General features: G+C 36.8%; 1 protein-coding gene across 1 annotated transcript in view; it reads right to left on the bottom strand.

The window, feature by feature from the left end:
• Positions 1-15481, bottom strand: part of scara3 (scavenger receptor class A, member 3) — a 36186-nt gene that overhangs the window by 12453 nt on the left and 8252 nt on the right. The window contains exon 2 of the mRNA XM_008397335.2: positions 8020-8072. Within this exon, the coding sequence (XP_008395557.1) occupies positions 8020-8026 (7 nt within the window). The 5' untranslated portion in view covers positions 8027-8072. The remainder of the gene's footprint in view (positions 1-8019; positions 8073-15481) is intronic.

Raw genomic sequence — 15481 nt, forward strand, 5'->3', positions numbered from 1 at the left:
ACACCGTGAAAGCTCAAACAAGGTTTTTCGGCAAAGTTATACCACTTTTTCCAACTGCATGCGCCCTAATCAGACGCACACAATGCGTGTTCTCTCACGGAAATCCACATGCCTTCAAGTACAACTTTTTTTTAAACACATGCCACACTTTCAAAGTTTCAAAGAACCTAGCTCCAACTAGGCGCAGTGAGAGCATTACACGTTTTCGATTTGCACCGTTACTGTGTAAACACAGATCGTAATTAGAACGTTATCATGTAAACGATCCAACAAAACAACAAAAGTGCCGTTTTTGTTGGATCGTTGTCGTGTAAACGCCCCCTTAGAGTCTAAAAAATATAAACTGCTAATGCTATAAATTTTGATCTATTATTTCGAATTAAGCTGATGTCTATCAGAATTATTAAAATAAAAAATTAAAACAGCAGCTCTGCTCGGCTATTAGGAGTTGAATCTTCCAGTGAAGGAGCCGTCACGAGGTTCTGATCAGCCAATCAGAAGAAGATATTTGGAGAATTTACAGGCTAGACGGCTAATGTAAATAAAGAGTGACTGAGAATATAAACAATCTGTTCCTGCTGGATTATAATATTTTCTGAGTGGAGCTGTTTGCAACATAATCGTATTACTGGACAGATTTAGTCATAAATACACGAGAAGACTTCCCTCAAAGGATAATAAAGCTTAAAAAAATCAGAATAATTTCTTTTTTTTTTATAAAAAATTTGAATAAAATGCCAAAAATGATTCATATCCTTCTGAACAATAAGTGGAAAAATCTTTACTGGCGCTTCAGAAACAAAAAACAACAAAAAAACGGCAAATTGTTGCTAATTTGATTATTTATCTTTGGTCATAATCTCTTAATCACCCTAATCTTTAACTCAGATTAAAGTTGCGACTCTATCTGAGCTGCACTAGAATTATTCATTTTACTTCCAGCCTGAACAAATATGCAAGTAGATTTGAAAAGCGCATAATTGATGTTGGGTTTAACTGGAAATGCACGGCTAAACATCTGTTAATTACTACATAATTCATAGTAATTAGGATGCTGTTTGTGGCGACACAAGTGATTAAATTTTTTAATATTTGGGGAAAAGTCACCAAAAGCAAGATAATGGGAACTCGGAGAGCTTTGTATCCTCGTCTTCATTTGCAAACTCAAATGAAAACTGGGAAAAAAAATAAACAAGAAATTATGTTTTGTATTTGTTTGATTCAGTTTTGCTACAAATATTCTATTCTACTCTATGAGCGGAGGTCTAAATTTTGTAATAAAGAAACAAAACAAAAATGGGTGGCATGAGAATACCAGCAGAGGTATTTAGATTCATAACATAACTGAGTATTTTGCTTTAAAACAAACATTTTCACCAATTCTTAAACTACTCCAAACTGTTTTACCTAAAGTAAACAAGTTCAAACAACATAATTTGACAGGTGGATAAACAAAACGGTCTCAGCTGGAGGAAAATTAGAGAACAGAACCAAACAAAGACAACGCGACATCACAAGATAAATCTAAAAATATATATAAATTGTTATTGTTCTGGAAACGTTGCATAAAAGTCCAAGTTTACATGAGACAGACGTGGAACATCTGAGGCCACAAAATAACCCAGCTTACATAACGAAGCAGGGAGGAGGGAGGAAAAACGCAGAAAAGAAGAGAAAAACACAGTTATTCATAAATATGCAGTAAGTAAAGTGTATGGTAAGAATATATTAGTTTGCACTGAATAATATTATTAAAGTTTTAGAAGTTTGAAACAAGCATATTGAGATTTTTGAGGGTTAAATTTGTTTTTTTTGGTTCATTTTTCTATTTGAAAATAAATTTAAAGTCTTTATCCGGGCTTATTCTTCCACTAGTTTCATGTTTACAGCCAAACGTTTCACCTTCTTTCTGCCACCCTTATGGGTTTTGACTGCGCCATGTTGGAAAAAGCTAACGTCCGTCTCGTTAGTGAGGAAGTGGACCGGTCCAAAGCACACAGAGCAGAACTAAGCTAATCTGACTGCAGCACAGCTTGACCAGGTCACACCTTCCCAACCAGGAAAAAAACTGAAATACTTAGAAATACACTTGCTTCAGTGGAAAAGTTGTTTAAACTTTGCTTGGCTTCATTMACTGGCAAAATAAAAGGGCAGACGTTAGGTATGCGGAAAGATTTCTGACCAGAAATATCAAAAATAAAACAAAGTATTTGCATAAAATTTATTCTACAAATCTTAAAGCTTATAAAAATCAAAAGTATCTACATTTATTGGAAATTATTGGGAGTTTTTCCTATGAATTAAATTAAGACAAATCAATCTGAGGCCCATTTTTTTTAAATTTTTTTACGTATTTCTTTCTTCCCAGTATGTCCCCTATATCTGAACATTTGCTGTATTTAACTTTTACTCAAAAGCAAGCTTTGCTAAACTCAAATCTGCTTTTCATTAATTTAATAAACCTGACTAAATACAGCAAGCATTTTCAAAAAAAGACTTAAATAAATCCTGATTTTATTCACCGGAACTGATTAAATTGTGACCTATTGTTTTCCAATTGGTACCTAGAAAATTTGCAAGTCTTGAATCTGGAATAATTCACACATTCTTTCCCAGCAACAAATCTGATTCCTTAATTAAGTATTTCATGTTTAGATTATTATTGAGTGGATAAAACCTTTTTTTAGGCCCTTGTGTCCTTTAGACTCAATGACTTTGACCCACATGACAAAACCTTTGGACGCCCCTGATGTAAGGGAAGACTGAAGACTTTCGTACTCTTGTTTTTATCCCCACGTTTGGATTTAAAGTACAAGATGAGAGTCTTTGCAGAACAAGGCAAAGTTTTATGGCAATAAAATATGAATATGTAACTGTTCATGTTTCTGCCTGTGGCCTCGGGCCCAGATGTTGTAGATCAAGCAGGTCCAGCAGCTATGAAAATATTGAGCCAAGCAGCAGGTTACAAGAGCAGAAAAAGGCCGACATGTAACAGACTGTGAAAGCGTGCCTCTACAAACATCTCCTGTTTCTGTCCTTCATGCCTGACAGATATTTGCAGGTGAACAGATGGTTCTGAAAAAAGAAAATGCTAAACATTACAGTTTTTAACTAAGGGTGTTGCTTTAAGCTTACATGTAAGAAACATGTTTGACCTCACCATGTCAGTCACAAAAAGATCCTAGGAAATCTGTACAAGCAAGCAAAGCGGCTGATTTTTCTTTCTATGTGATTATGTTAACAAAAGCACACAGTCTCATAATAAAGTTGTGAATTTCTTTAGATATATATACTGCTCAAAAAAATAAAGGGAACACTTAAACAACACAATATAACTCCAAGTAAATCAAACTTCTGTGAAATCAAACTGTCCACTTAGGAAGCAACACTGATTGACCCGACGAGGGTCACCGTTGTCAATCAGTGTTGCTTCCTAAGTGGACAGTTTGATTTCACAGAAGTTTGATTTACTTGGAGTTATATTGTGTTGTTTAAGTGTTCCCTTTATTTTTTTTTGAGCAGTGTATATTCGATCATGTGGAAATCATTGTTTGTACGGTAAAAAAATAAAATAAAAATGCTCTTTGGGGCCCCCTTGTGGCCGAGGTAGGTCACGGTTTACCGGTAATATGAGCTGCGCGCGCATCCAAACCTCCAAAGATCCAGTGGAAGATAAGTTAGTAAAACAATGTCGCAAAAAGGGGCTTATCTTTCGAGGACAGAGAAACAAAAGAGTAAGAATAAAAAACGAGATAAATGTATGATTTTATTACTTGCTGCGTTTCCATTAACAATAAAACTGCTCAAATTGAAATTACAAAAATACATTTGCTTAATGGAAACATGACAATTTTGAAAAATCTCATATTTTTTGATAGGATGAGATGATTTTCCGGCTGTATCTAAATGGACATATTTCACAAAACTGCAGTGGAAATACTTTTTCCAACTCAGACGAGTCACGTGATCAACTGGTAGACGAAAACTCACGAAGAAGACGACAGGAAGTGGCAGGAGAATGCCTGTGTGTTGTTTTTTTGTCGGACAATGTGCATCTCATAGCATCGCACAGAAGCTCTTCTGTAGAATTGCCGATTACAATTTCCCCTAAAACTCTGCGTACGTAACGTAGCTACGTACGTCTTGTTGGTTCCAACGCCTGAATAAGATGCCGACGTCTCGTCTGCGTGACATTATCTCACGTAAATGTTTACATCCGTCACGATCATGATTTGTAATTATTTACTGCGTAAACAAGCTTATTCACTTGTGATTTTCATGTAATTTCTTACTTAATGGAAACACTGCAATTGTTAGTGTTTTTTCGACATTGGGAGAATATTGACAAAAAATTTGCGCACATCTGTTTTAAGTCAACAATTCATCAATATGAAACATACTCATAACATTGGAAAAAATGTCTTGTTATAAGTGAAATAATCTGCCAATGCAACCAGTACTTCTTCATGAATTATTGACTTAAATCAAGCTCCTATATCCTGTTGAAATGTTATGTTTAAGTTAGTTTTGTCTTATTTTAAGCGCACTAAGATATTAGCACAAAAATACTAGGTGACAGTTTTTGTTTCTGCAGTCTATGCATTCATTTCCCTTCACTTCACAATGGCGTGCCACTTTGTGTTGATCTACCAGCAAAATCCCATTAAAGAATATTGAAGTTTGTATTCATAACATGTCAAAATGTATAAAAGGTTTTGCAAGGCACTATGTTCTGGCAAAAACAATTCTTCCTGCAAAGAAGGACATCCACAAAGTCAGAAGACGGGATCCTCTCCAGATCTGACTGGAGGTCTGAACCACASCTCATAAAAATTACAATGCTCCCTCTTCAAACGTTTTCTGACATCTCAGCCGTTTGGGTGCCCTCTGACTGGAATGTGTGGTCTCTTCACAGAGCTCTCTGGTATGCACTGCTGCAGTCTGCAAAACTATAGACAAGAAAGAGACTTCTCGTTTTTTCCTCCACAGTGAATCAGGACGGTTTCCATCCTGTGAATGCTTTCTCAGGACTTAACTGGTCTGGACTGCCAGAAGGAGACAGAAAGACAAGCTTGGTTAGATTTTACAATGTTAAAGGGTGGGTATGACACAATTACTGGCCTTCATTTTCACGCAATGATCATTAAGAGCTGTGGAATGCAAGAACTGTAATTATAAAACCAGGATTTTTGGTCTCCAACTCCATCATGGAGAAAATTTGGGGTTTGTCCTGGTAATAAAATTAAGGTCAAGTTTCTGGCAATAACTGAATAAAGTCAGAGGAATGTTTTTTGAGGCCACAACCCTCTGATATCGCGAATAAAAAACTCCTAAATTGATTGGCTGACAGAAAACGTCTCAAAGAACAAAAAATTACCACGAGTTTATTMAACCGAATCGCCTTTCTGCAAGGCTTTCCTTCGCAGCCACCTGCCTCTGCGTCTTCAACAACGCAGAGAGGAATCTGTGAAGCAGCAAGTTTTATTCTGCTTGGAAGAGGCTGGAAACCACATTACGAGTCCTCCTGCTCCGTTTGGCTGGGAAGAGCGCCTTAGATGTGCTTTAATGGAGTTAATTTATGACATTCTTTTGGTTTCAGTTTGACTCTCACCAAGCTAGCGCCCGCTTATGGTTTAGCTTAATGTACAATAAGTCCTTTTTATTTTTATTTGTGGCTTTTTCTAAGTCACAGTTATGCGGAAAACTAAGTATCGCATGAGTGAAATGCTTCAAAGGTGATTTATTATGCTTCCTTGAAGAGGTTGGTGTACGTCTAAGGAGCAATTCAGAACATGTTCATTACATTTTATGCACAACATTATTCTTACACTCACACCTGAAAAACAGAAGTGGAGCCTTCTTCACAATGAACAAGAATGCAGCAAGTGGTTTCTGGATGGTAAGCCAACAACAAAACACTTGTCTTTTCCAGCAGCCATTGTACAGCTCCAATTAGGTGCTACGTGACGGCAGAGTCCTCTGCGGTTGCTAGGTAACGGGCTAGACTTTGCTGCCACTCACCTAGTTTTGGAATGTTTTTGAAATGGCTCATTTTCCAGACACCATAAAACATAAAGCCATTGCCAAAAAATGGCTGAATGTTTTATTATTTTTTTAATCGCTTCGTTTGTTTTTAGAARCGGTAGAAACCCAAACGGGAGTATAAAAATGTTCAAAATATGAAATTTGCATATTTCCCTTCAAGAACCACCATTGGCATTAATCTTTTGAAAAAGCTGTTAGTGCGGCTTTATTAGATTTAACCCACTCATCAACACTAACCCTGCTCATGGAGTTTTGAACTTCTCTTTTTAGCTCCTTCCACAGCATTTCAATCAAGTTGAGGTCTGAACTTCAACCGAGTCGTTTTAAGACTTCAATTTTTGCCTTTTTACTTACCTGTTGACACTTTCATATACAGTAGTAATCAACTCTGTACCCCGTTTGAAATCATTGTTCTGCAATAAATATGCAGGAACCACTTTGTCTATTCACACCCAAATTAATTCAGCAATATCGTGGATCTGTTTGTGATTTTAGAGAATGCAAACCAAATGGGAAAAACTAGACAACATTTACCAGAACAACGTGCAGGAATTGTTTGCCAGGCATTTTTATGCTCAGTGTTGAGATTCTTGTGCAGATTGATTAAATGCTTTCTCAAGTAAAGTGGTTTGAATCATTCTCCGCATGTTATCATTTTTTCAAGCAAACCACTGTGGATAGCAGCCAAAGTATCTGGATAGTTCAGTCCAGATAGTTTAAGTCTCATTTGTTTAAAGTATTTTGTTTTTGATTCAGATTAAATTTTTTCTTGGTAATTTTTGCAAACATCACTTACTTGTTCAGTCTTTTTTTTAACTGTCCTTTCATGAACACTAATAACATGCTACAGGTTAAAAAGTTTAGCTTTCCAGGAGGATACCACCTCCTACTGGTGCCTTCCACTGGTGACTGTTCTGATGGGGCTTCAAATTGTTTGAAAATGTTCTTATAACTCCTTCCAGATTGACAGGTAGAAATAATTGCTGCTCTGGGGTCACTGTTGACGTGTTTTTAGCTTCGTAAGGGGTTGATTTGCAACCCAACCAGCAAACTGCCAAAGGTCCTCTAAGGGTGTACTTAATTATCATCATTAAAAATGAGCCAGGAGATAGATTTGATGCATTTATGCATGTTTTAACGTTTATTAAATCAAGAACAAAACCACTTGCATTTTCCAGCAGCCATTGTACAGCTCAATTGGGTTGCTAGGTGATGGCGGAACTCCACTGCGGTTGCTAGGGAACGAGCTAGACTTTGCTGGGGTTGATAGGTGAGTGGGAGTCATTGCTGATTTGTGACATTACATTTGGATATCTTTTTAATGGCTCATTTTCTAGACACCAAAATAGTGTGATTTTTTTTAAAGCACTTGGGTTGCTTTTAGAAGCGGTTGAGACCCAAATGGAAGTACAAACACATGCAAAATGCGAATTTTGCACAATATGTCCCCTTCAAGAAGCCTTTGATCATGGCCTAAACAGGTCAAAAAAATTAAAAGATAAATGACTAATTTCTTGCCTTATTTAGCATTTTTCTTCTTCCACTGTAAGACCGTGTGTCTTGTAAGAACGTCAGCACATTTCAAAGCCACTGCAGGCTCTTCTTTCATGCCCTGTTGTGATAAAACACACCTAAATTCACTCGCCCACGTTTTGGGAGGAACACTAACTCAGTTTGTGGGAATCTGGCAGAGGAAAAGCAGATTTTGTGCTCTCCAGAAATTGCCGTGTTTTGCACTCACACACAGTTTTAAAGCTGACGGATATAAGAGTCATGTCCAACTACAACAACTGCGCACTTTCTCAGGATATGAGCTGCCAAGTTTCGGCGCTGATGAGAAGCACATGTTGGCTGGTGCCCAGTGCAGGTGCTGAACTGCATCCCACAGTGACAAACATGGCTTCTCTTAACACGATTAACAAAGAAATCCCACCAAAGTTTGATAAAAAAAAAAAGGAAAAAGAGCAGCTTTACCTTTCATGGTTTCTGTCCTTGGATGCCTGCCAGGTAATGCTGTTCCAGTTTGCCTGAGGACAAGGATGAGGATGATGATAATGTCGTCCTTTTTTTACCTTTTATCCAACAAATTTGTGCTCATTTGTATTCCCAAACATGCAACTTCAACGTCCCAAAATGCATTTATGCAAAACAAAACATGAAAAGAGACGTTCATCTGCATCCAAACTGGACAAAAGTATATCTAATTTAAAAAATATTAATGCATACAAGTTAAATTGTTTTCATTTTTTAAATGAAAATGGATAAAGGCTGCTCTAACTTCTGAGCATGTGTTCAGAGTATGAAAACACAAACCCCCTGAGCAACTACTGAAGAGGAGGGAAGGAGGACGAAAAAAGAAGAGTAGCTTAATAGAAACAAGGAGTGAACAGAGAGAGAGAGAGAGAGAGAGAGAGAAATGTGGGAGGGGAACAAAGGAAGTAGAGAAGAAGGGAGGGAGCAGAAAGGGGACAGGGTGAAAGAATGGGAGTGGGAGGAAAACAGGGAGGGTCCATGTGTTTTGTTGAAAGTCAGGTTTGTGGCCGAGGCTAATTGCTAACAAATGTTGCAGGGTGAGCACCTTGAAAACCCGCGGCCTTGGCCTCTGTGATGGAAAAAAAGGGCTTCTGTGAACACACACACACACACACACACAAACACACACACAGGGTGACACATGTCTAAGCGATTATCCCTTCATGGTACCACTCTTCTCAGGTTGCCCCCGCTCCCGGCGTGTTGGAATAGCGGCAGGTGTTATTCCCGCACCGACATTCGCTCACATCCGGCCGGGCGGCTGACGAAGCAGTTTCACCGGCCGTCTGGCCACTTCTCACTTCCACTCATTTCTTTCTTACTTTCCMTTTTGCTGCAATACGTCAGTCAGTTTGGAAATGTTTGCTTCCAGTTTGTTAGACGTGAAATCAGAGGAGGATGGAGAACTCAAAAAGAGTAGCACTACTCCAACGTATTTTTGAAATGTAGACATCCAGAAGTAAAAAAAGTATTTGGTAAAATTACTAACTCAAGAAATGCTCAATCATTTAATATTTAAAAATCATGTCATCAGATGGACCAAATTATAAAGCCAAGTGGAAATTTTGGTATTTTAAGGACTACAATGACAAAATAAAAAAAAAATAAATCAGGCAAAAGAAAATGTTTCTAAATCAGTTTCTGTCATTAAAAAACTTATGAAACTTTAACAAAAACTGCAGGTGTGTCTGGTGAATTTTTGGTTAAAACATGTTTGCTTTTCCACTTAGTGGGTAGAAAATCCAGAAATTTTACTCAAGAGTAGAAATACTTCATAATAAAATTACTCAAGTAAAAAAACACCTAACAGTGTTTTTTTCTAATTTTATGTGTAGAAAAACACCTGAAAGTTTAGTAAAAAAAAAAAAACAAAGTTACTCAAGTAAATGTAATAGAGTAAATGTAACTAGTTCCTACCAACCATCTGGCCGAACAGCTGATGAAGCAACTTCACTGGTCGTCTGGTTACTTCAAGTCAATGAAATATTTTGTAAATGTTTGCTTCAAGTTTGTTAAAAACAAAATAAAGAAATCCCACTTTTCTCCAGCACCATGTAAAATCTGATTAAGATCTTTTCTTGAACTTTAAAATACATTGTACTCTTAAAAGTTTCAAAAGTTTTCATTCATTGAATGGTCACAAAAAACTGAATTAAATTGGAGTATTTCTTTAGCAACAACCTTTGTGTTGTGATCAGACATCACTAAAATACAATCGCGAAAGTTTCAAAAGACTAAAATTATCAACTTTTTTTAAACTTTCTGAGTTCAGGGCAAATATGGCATCATTGAAATTGTTAGCATAAAGTTGTTTTTTTTTGTCATTTAGACGCTTTTTAACACATTTTCATTCATAAAATGTGGAGCTGCATTGTTTATGCACTAATAATTAACATCCAATTTATTAGCTTCTTTATAAACTACAACATAAACATCCTGAAAGACAAAAAATCCCTTTAGACAAATCAAAAGGAACAGTTCAACACAATTCAAACAAACCTTTTACTGCAGCAGAAATGTGCTGCACATAATTCACCAGGGTCCTCAGATAAATACATAATGTAAGGACTTTGTGTAATCAGAGTAATTAAACTCTCTGGCCTTTTTTGCTTTGTTAAATAAGTACAACCATTTTGAGTTGAGTTTCTAAAAACTGGGAATCCATGAGGGAATTTAATGACCAACATTTCTCTGCCTGGCTTTAATTATAAAGCCTCTAGCTTTTGATTACAACTTGAAGCTGCTGGAGCTGCTTTGCTTGCACACATTCCAGCAGACTAATAGATCTGCATTCCTGAAGTGACACAGATTTCATTCAAATTGATCCCAGAATCCCTTTTAAATGTCGGAATCTGAGCCTCAGTGGTGCTTTCACTGCAAAGCTTTGATGCTGTTTTGTTAGAAGGAAACAAACCAAAAGCTTTTCCACGTCTAACAGCAGCATTTTTAGGTGAAACAACACAAACGTTCACTCACCGGCTAGATAATTAGCTTTGTTGCAGTTAGCTGTTGCTGAACAACATATCATTTTACATTTATTTCCAAATCTATTGGTGTGAATGACAAGTTTGCAAATATTATGACGTAGCCTCAGCATACGATGACGACCTTAAACCCAAACATCCATAAATTCATATATTAGACTTCTGAACATACATTTTTCTTGAGATTATAAAAAATAAACTGCATATGTCCTTCATGTGTGACTTGTATGTAACTGAGTGTGCTCAGGTAAGAAAAGAAAATTACAAAAAAATAGATAACGATGCTGTAAATCCGAATGAATAACAAATACCACAAAACAGAATTAAACAAATCATATCGTATAGCTACATTAAAACCTCCCAGTAAAAGTTTTCATTATTGAATATTATAGATGTTAAGTTTGTCCAAATTTGTTTATTTATTCTTTAAAATTATTTTGTTTAGTTAAGAAGTTGTTTCTCCAGTCAGATGTTTATTGGTGTTTTACGTTTCGCTGCTCTTGACGGTTGGTGGTTACCATAGCAACCAGTAACCGACAGTTCTGCCACCTTTTTCTGTTGCCGTTTGTAACTGTGCTCTAGCTCTGTGTTTTCTTTACAAATATTATACTTTTAACATATATTTTAACCAACTTACAAGTAACTTTTCAGCAAGTTTGTTTTCAGTAAATAATTCCTTAATATAGATGTTCAATTGGCAAATTGTAATAACTAGTATTTTATTTTTTATCAATATTATGGAATTATTTACTTAAAACAATCTTGTTTCTTGTTTAAAAGTACATTTTATCTTATTTAAACTGTACTAAGATTTTGCATTAGAAACTAAACCAAAATCACTTGGTAAGATTTTGTGTTTTTGCAGTGTGTTTTAGCTAGTTGGGACATTTTGTAAAAAAATAAATAAATAAAAAAAAAGCACAATTTGTCCTTTAAGGCATAAAACTGAACATTTAAACCGCTGTCATGGAGTTTTAATTTGTTTGTTTTTAATTCAAGTATGCTTAAACTGGAGTAAAGTATAAAAAAGCCTAAAAATCTTGGATTTTTGACAGAGAAAGACTGAAATAGAATTAGTCTGCAGGGGCTTCTAGAAGAGAGAACAAGAATCTGCATTCTGCAGAAATCATTTCATTACTTTACAACTAAATTAAATTTCTCAACATTAAAAAGTGTCCAAACATTGCGTGCAAACATAGACTCAGAAAGTGCTAGAAAAAAAGCTAAATTTATGTAAAAACATGAGCAAAACTTGTCAAAAAATATCACTGAATTGTGGTGAAAGTCACATGGGTTTTAAGTCCTAAACACATCTTGGCCTCATATCCGCTGAAGCAAATATGAAGTGGAGCTCAGTGTTGTCACAAACAACCAGAAGCTAAACGGGTGAGTCGTTAACACCGGACTAAAAACAGAAAGCAAGTGACCTGTTGTGATCAAAACACAAACATTTCCACACACTCTTCATCTAGCCAAAAAAAAAGAAACACAGAGACACCAACACTGAGATCCAGCTTTAACTGCAGCCTAACTAAAATTACAGATTAAAGCAACAGATCAAATTAGGAATAAAAACTCAATCTGAGTATCTATTATTTATCTGAATATATTCCAAATGACAGCGAGAGGAAATATGAACATTAAATAAGTTAAAATAAGAATTTTTAAGAATGGATTTTCTGCCACCCGGTGGTAAAGTTGTGTATAGCGCTGCCAAACATAAAAACATTTTTTTACCCTGAATTCGTGATCAAATCTACAAGTTTGTTAGGTTGTTCATTCCTTTGAAAAGGAGCAAGTATAACAAACAGACAATGATCCACATTTGCAGAACATTTGTGGCAAAACAACAGCGTTGATGCCAAAGAAGTGGTTCTTTTTGCGCAGATATTTCACTTTACAAGCAGCTCGTCGAATAACATTTTCCTGAACCGCCTCTCTGTTAACTACGTGCATTTGGCTCATTGCAGAGTCGGAAAATATGAGCAACACTGACTCATGTAGCATGTTCTTAGAAACAACACACAGCCACTGTTGCAGCTTTAGGACGTAAACTGTGTTTTAAAAAATTAGATCATTAAGAAACACAAATATGATGCTTTAAGTCTGTAAAATAATGTTAAAAAGTACTTTGTTTCTTGTAATCGCTGTGCTTTTAGTCCATGGGCAAATTACTTTTGTTTCCCCAACATTTAGCATTAAATAATCTTATTTTCTATTTTGTAACAATAGGTGAAAGAAAAAATCTTTTGTGTGGAAGGATGTCTCCATAAATGCACTTGTGAAATAAGGGAAACTTCCTCTCAAATATACTTGAACATATTGAACTTTTTTACATATTTTCAAGTTACAACCACAAACCTCAATTGATTTTTGAGGTATTTTATGTGACAGGCAACATGGAGTAAAACATAATTATAAAGCGGAAGGAAAATGATCCAAGTTTTTTAACATTTCTTACAAGTGAAAGATTTAATATACTCCTGAATAAAATTCAGTCAGGTGTATTCCACTGAGGAAGATTAGGGACACAAAAAAAAAATCAGAGTTTTATCTCAGAATTCTGCTWTTTATTCCTTTTTTGGCCCCAATCTTCTTCCGTAATATTCCACTATCTACAGTTTATTGGATTTTAACTTTGTTTTTTTTTTACATTTTGCCTTTAAAAAGATGGGCAAACCAAAAATAAATAAGTTAAAAAAAAACATGCTGCCTCTCAGAACAACATTYAAATTCAAAACTACTTCACTGACCCAAATTAAATGCATGTATGTGTAACAGGGTTTTATTGATGTGAAGTTTGTCAAACTTTGCCTATTTACTCTTTGAATGTATTTTTGTCAAGTCAAGAAAATGTTTCCCCAAACATTTCTTGGTGTTTTATGTTCAGTTATGCTGCTCTTAACGGTTGGTGGTTACCATAGCAACCAGTAACCGACAGGTCCGCCCCCTTTTTATTTTGCCGTTATGTAACTGTGCTAAGTATTGGGATACATGCTGTGCTGGTAGCTCTCATCCAAATGGAGGGGAGCTTCCTCGACACCGAAATGTTGCACCGTCAGTCCCGTAAGGGCTCGCTTCTGCCATCCAATTTGTGTTATTGCGTGACATTGCTCCAAAATTTCAAAACAGGGTCAAATCCTAAACTAAAATCACAATTTAATCCAACAAATGTGACCACAGTTTGTCGGGGTCACACGAACACCGCAGTAAACTCCTGAGGCACATAGGATGGCTGACAGCTGTTAACCAGTCCACAGTTCGTACACCAATCTGCATTCACTTACATACATTGTCCTGCTCCTTATGACATACATTGTTTTTTCTGAGTGTTGGTCRCGGTCCGCTTGGAATAACTGAATACTGTTGATCTGGAAGGCTCAACKGCATGTTGCTGTTAATCCAGGTTTACGTTAGGCAAAGAATGGCACAGTCCATCTCTGCAGAAACTCTCAGCCTCAGATGTAACAAATCCACTCACAAAAGAGTTCTTATTGGTCTTTTGTGAGCAAYAAGAACTCACAAARGTTCTTAATGTTGCCAGAAAGAATGTCTCTTTCTGGCGGACATTAGCCAGAAAGAGAGTCAGAATTGGTGGCTTCCTAGGCACCAGTTGGGTAACATGCTCACCCRTTTCYCCTTTTTCTGTTTTCGGGCACAAACTTTTCTTYTGACTGTTRGTCCTGGCACCCTGTTGTGCCAGTCCATTGTACACAAGAGCCGCTGTCTCCCAAGTGTGGATTTCAGCTTTGGTGATATTTTACCAGCTGAACTGCTGAACTGTCTCCAATGGCCATCAGCTTAACCGAGCTGCATTCAGCCGTAAAGTTTATTTTTATTTAAACTTCAGTAGTTTTCTAGTTGTTCTGCTGAGATAGTGACATCACGCAATTTGATGTCACAAAGAGCRATGCATAAAAAGCTGCACTCTTGAATTCTAYGGTCATAACCGTTACAGAACCTGGAGAGAAAGGAGAAGGATTGTATCCTAACAAGAGACTGGAAACGATTTGTACAGACAGAAAGGACCAACGATGAGTAAAGCAGTAAGATTTCATCTTCTGATTCCGAGGAAGAAAGAGACCAAGATTTGTTAGCAAGAGAGAGACAGAAGCTCCGTGACATCATGGAAGAAGTCGACAGGATGTCATTTGAGACCAATTCACTCATGAAAGCAAATGAGGAATTAAAAATTGAAGTTTTAAACCTGGAACAAGAAGCATTTGAAAAAGATAAGCTTGTTCGGGAGAAAGATGAGGAATTTGAAAATCTGGTTGACATAAACATTACATTAGAAGAGGATAATGCCACACTGGRGAATAAAAACACAGACTATGACAAGCAAATTGCCACCCTGGAGAAGAAATTCAGGGCTCTGGAACAGGAGAACATCAACCTGAAGCTACAAACCAACACTCTGGAGGAGGAAAACAAAGTTCMTGCAGAGGAAGTCTCYGACTTGAGGCAGRAAAGGAGGGTTCTTCTGGATAAGACAAACCCTGTCTTGGAGAAAATAAACACCGCCCTGGAGGAGAAAACCACCGCCCTGCAGCAGGAAAACTCTGTCTTCGAGCAGGTAAACCACCTCTTGGAGAAGGAAAACAACAAATTGGAGCTTTATGTGAAAAAGCTGAACAAAACAATTAGGGGAACAGCAAAACCAGCAGCCCTCTGATGAGGAAACCCACAAAGACAGCCAGTGGGTTTCAGACCAGCCAGAGAAGAAGCTATATCTATTCAGACGTGCGATCGGAGGCGTTTGCAATACACTTCTGAAGATGTATCAAAGAGGCACTCTAAGGTATTGGGTTGAAAGACGGTACTTCTAAATAAAGAAGTGAACCTCGAGGGGTTCATAGCGAGTCCTGTTTTTCTCCAGACAGGCCTCTAGGGTTCATAGAGAGTCCTGTTGGTCTCCC

Source organism: Poecilia reticulata, linkage group LG21 (assembly GCF_000633615.1).
Source record: "Poecilia reticulata strain Guanapo linkage group LG21, Guppy_female_1.0+MT, whole genome shotgun sequence".
NCBI lineage: Eukaryota > Metazoa > Chordata > Actinopteri > Cyprinodontiformes > Poeciliidae > Poecilia > Poecilia reticulata.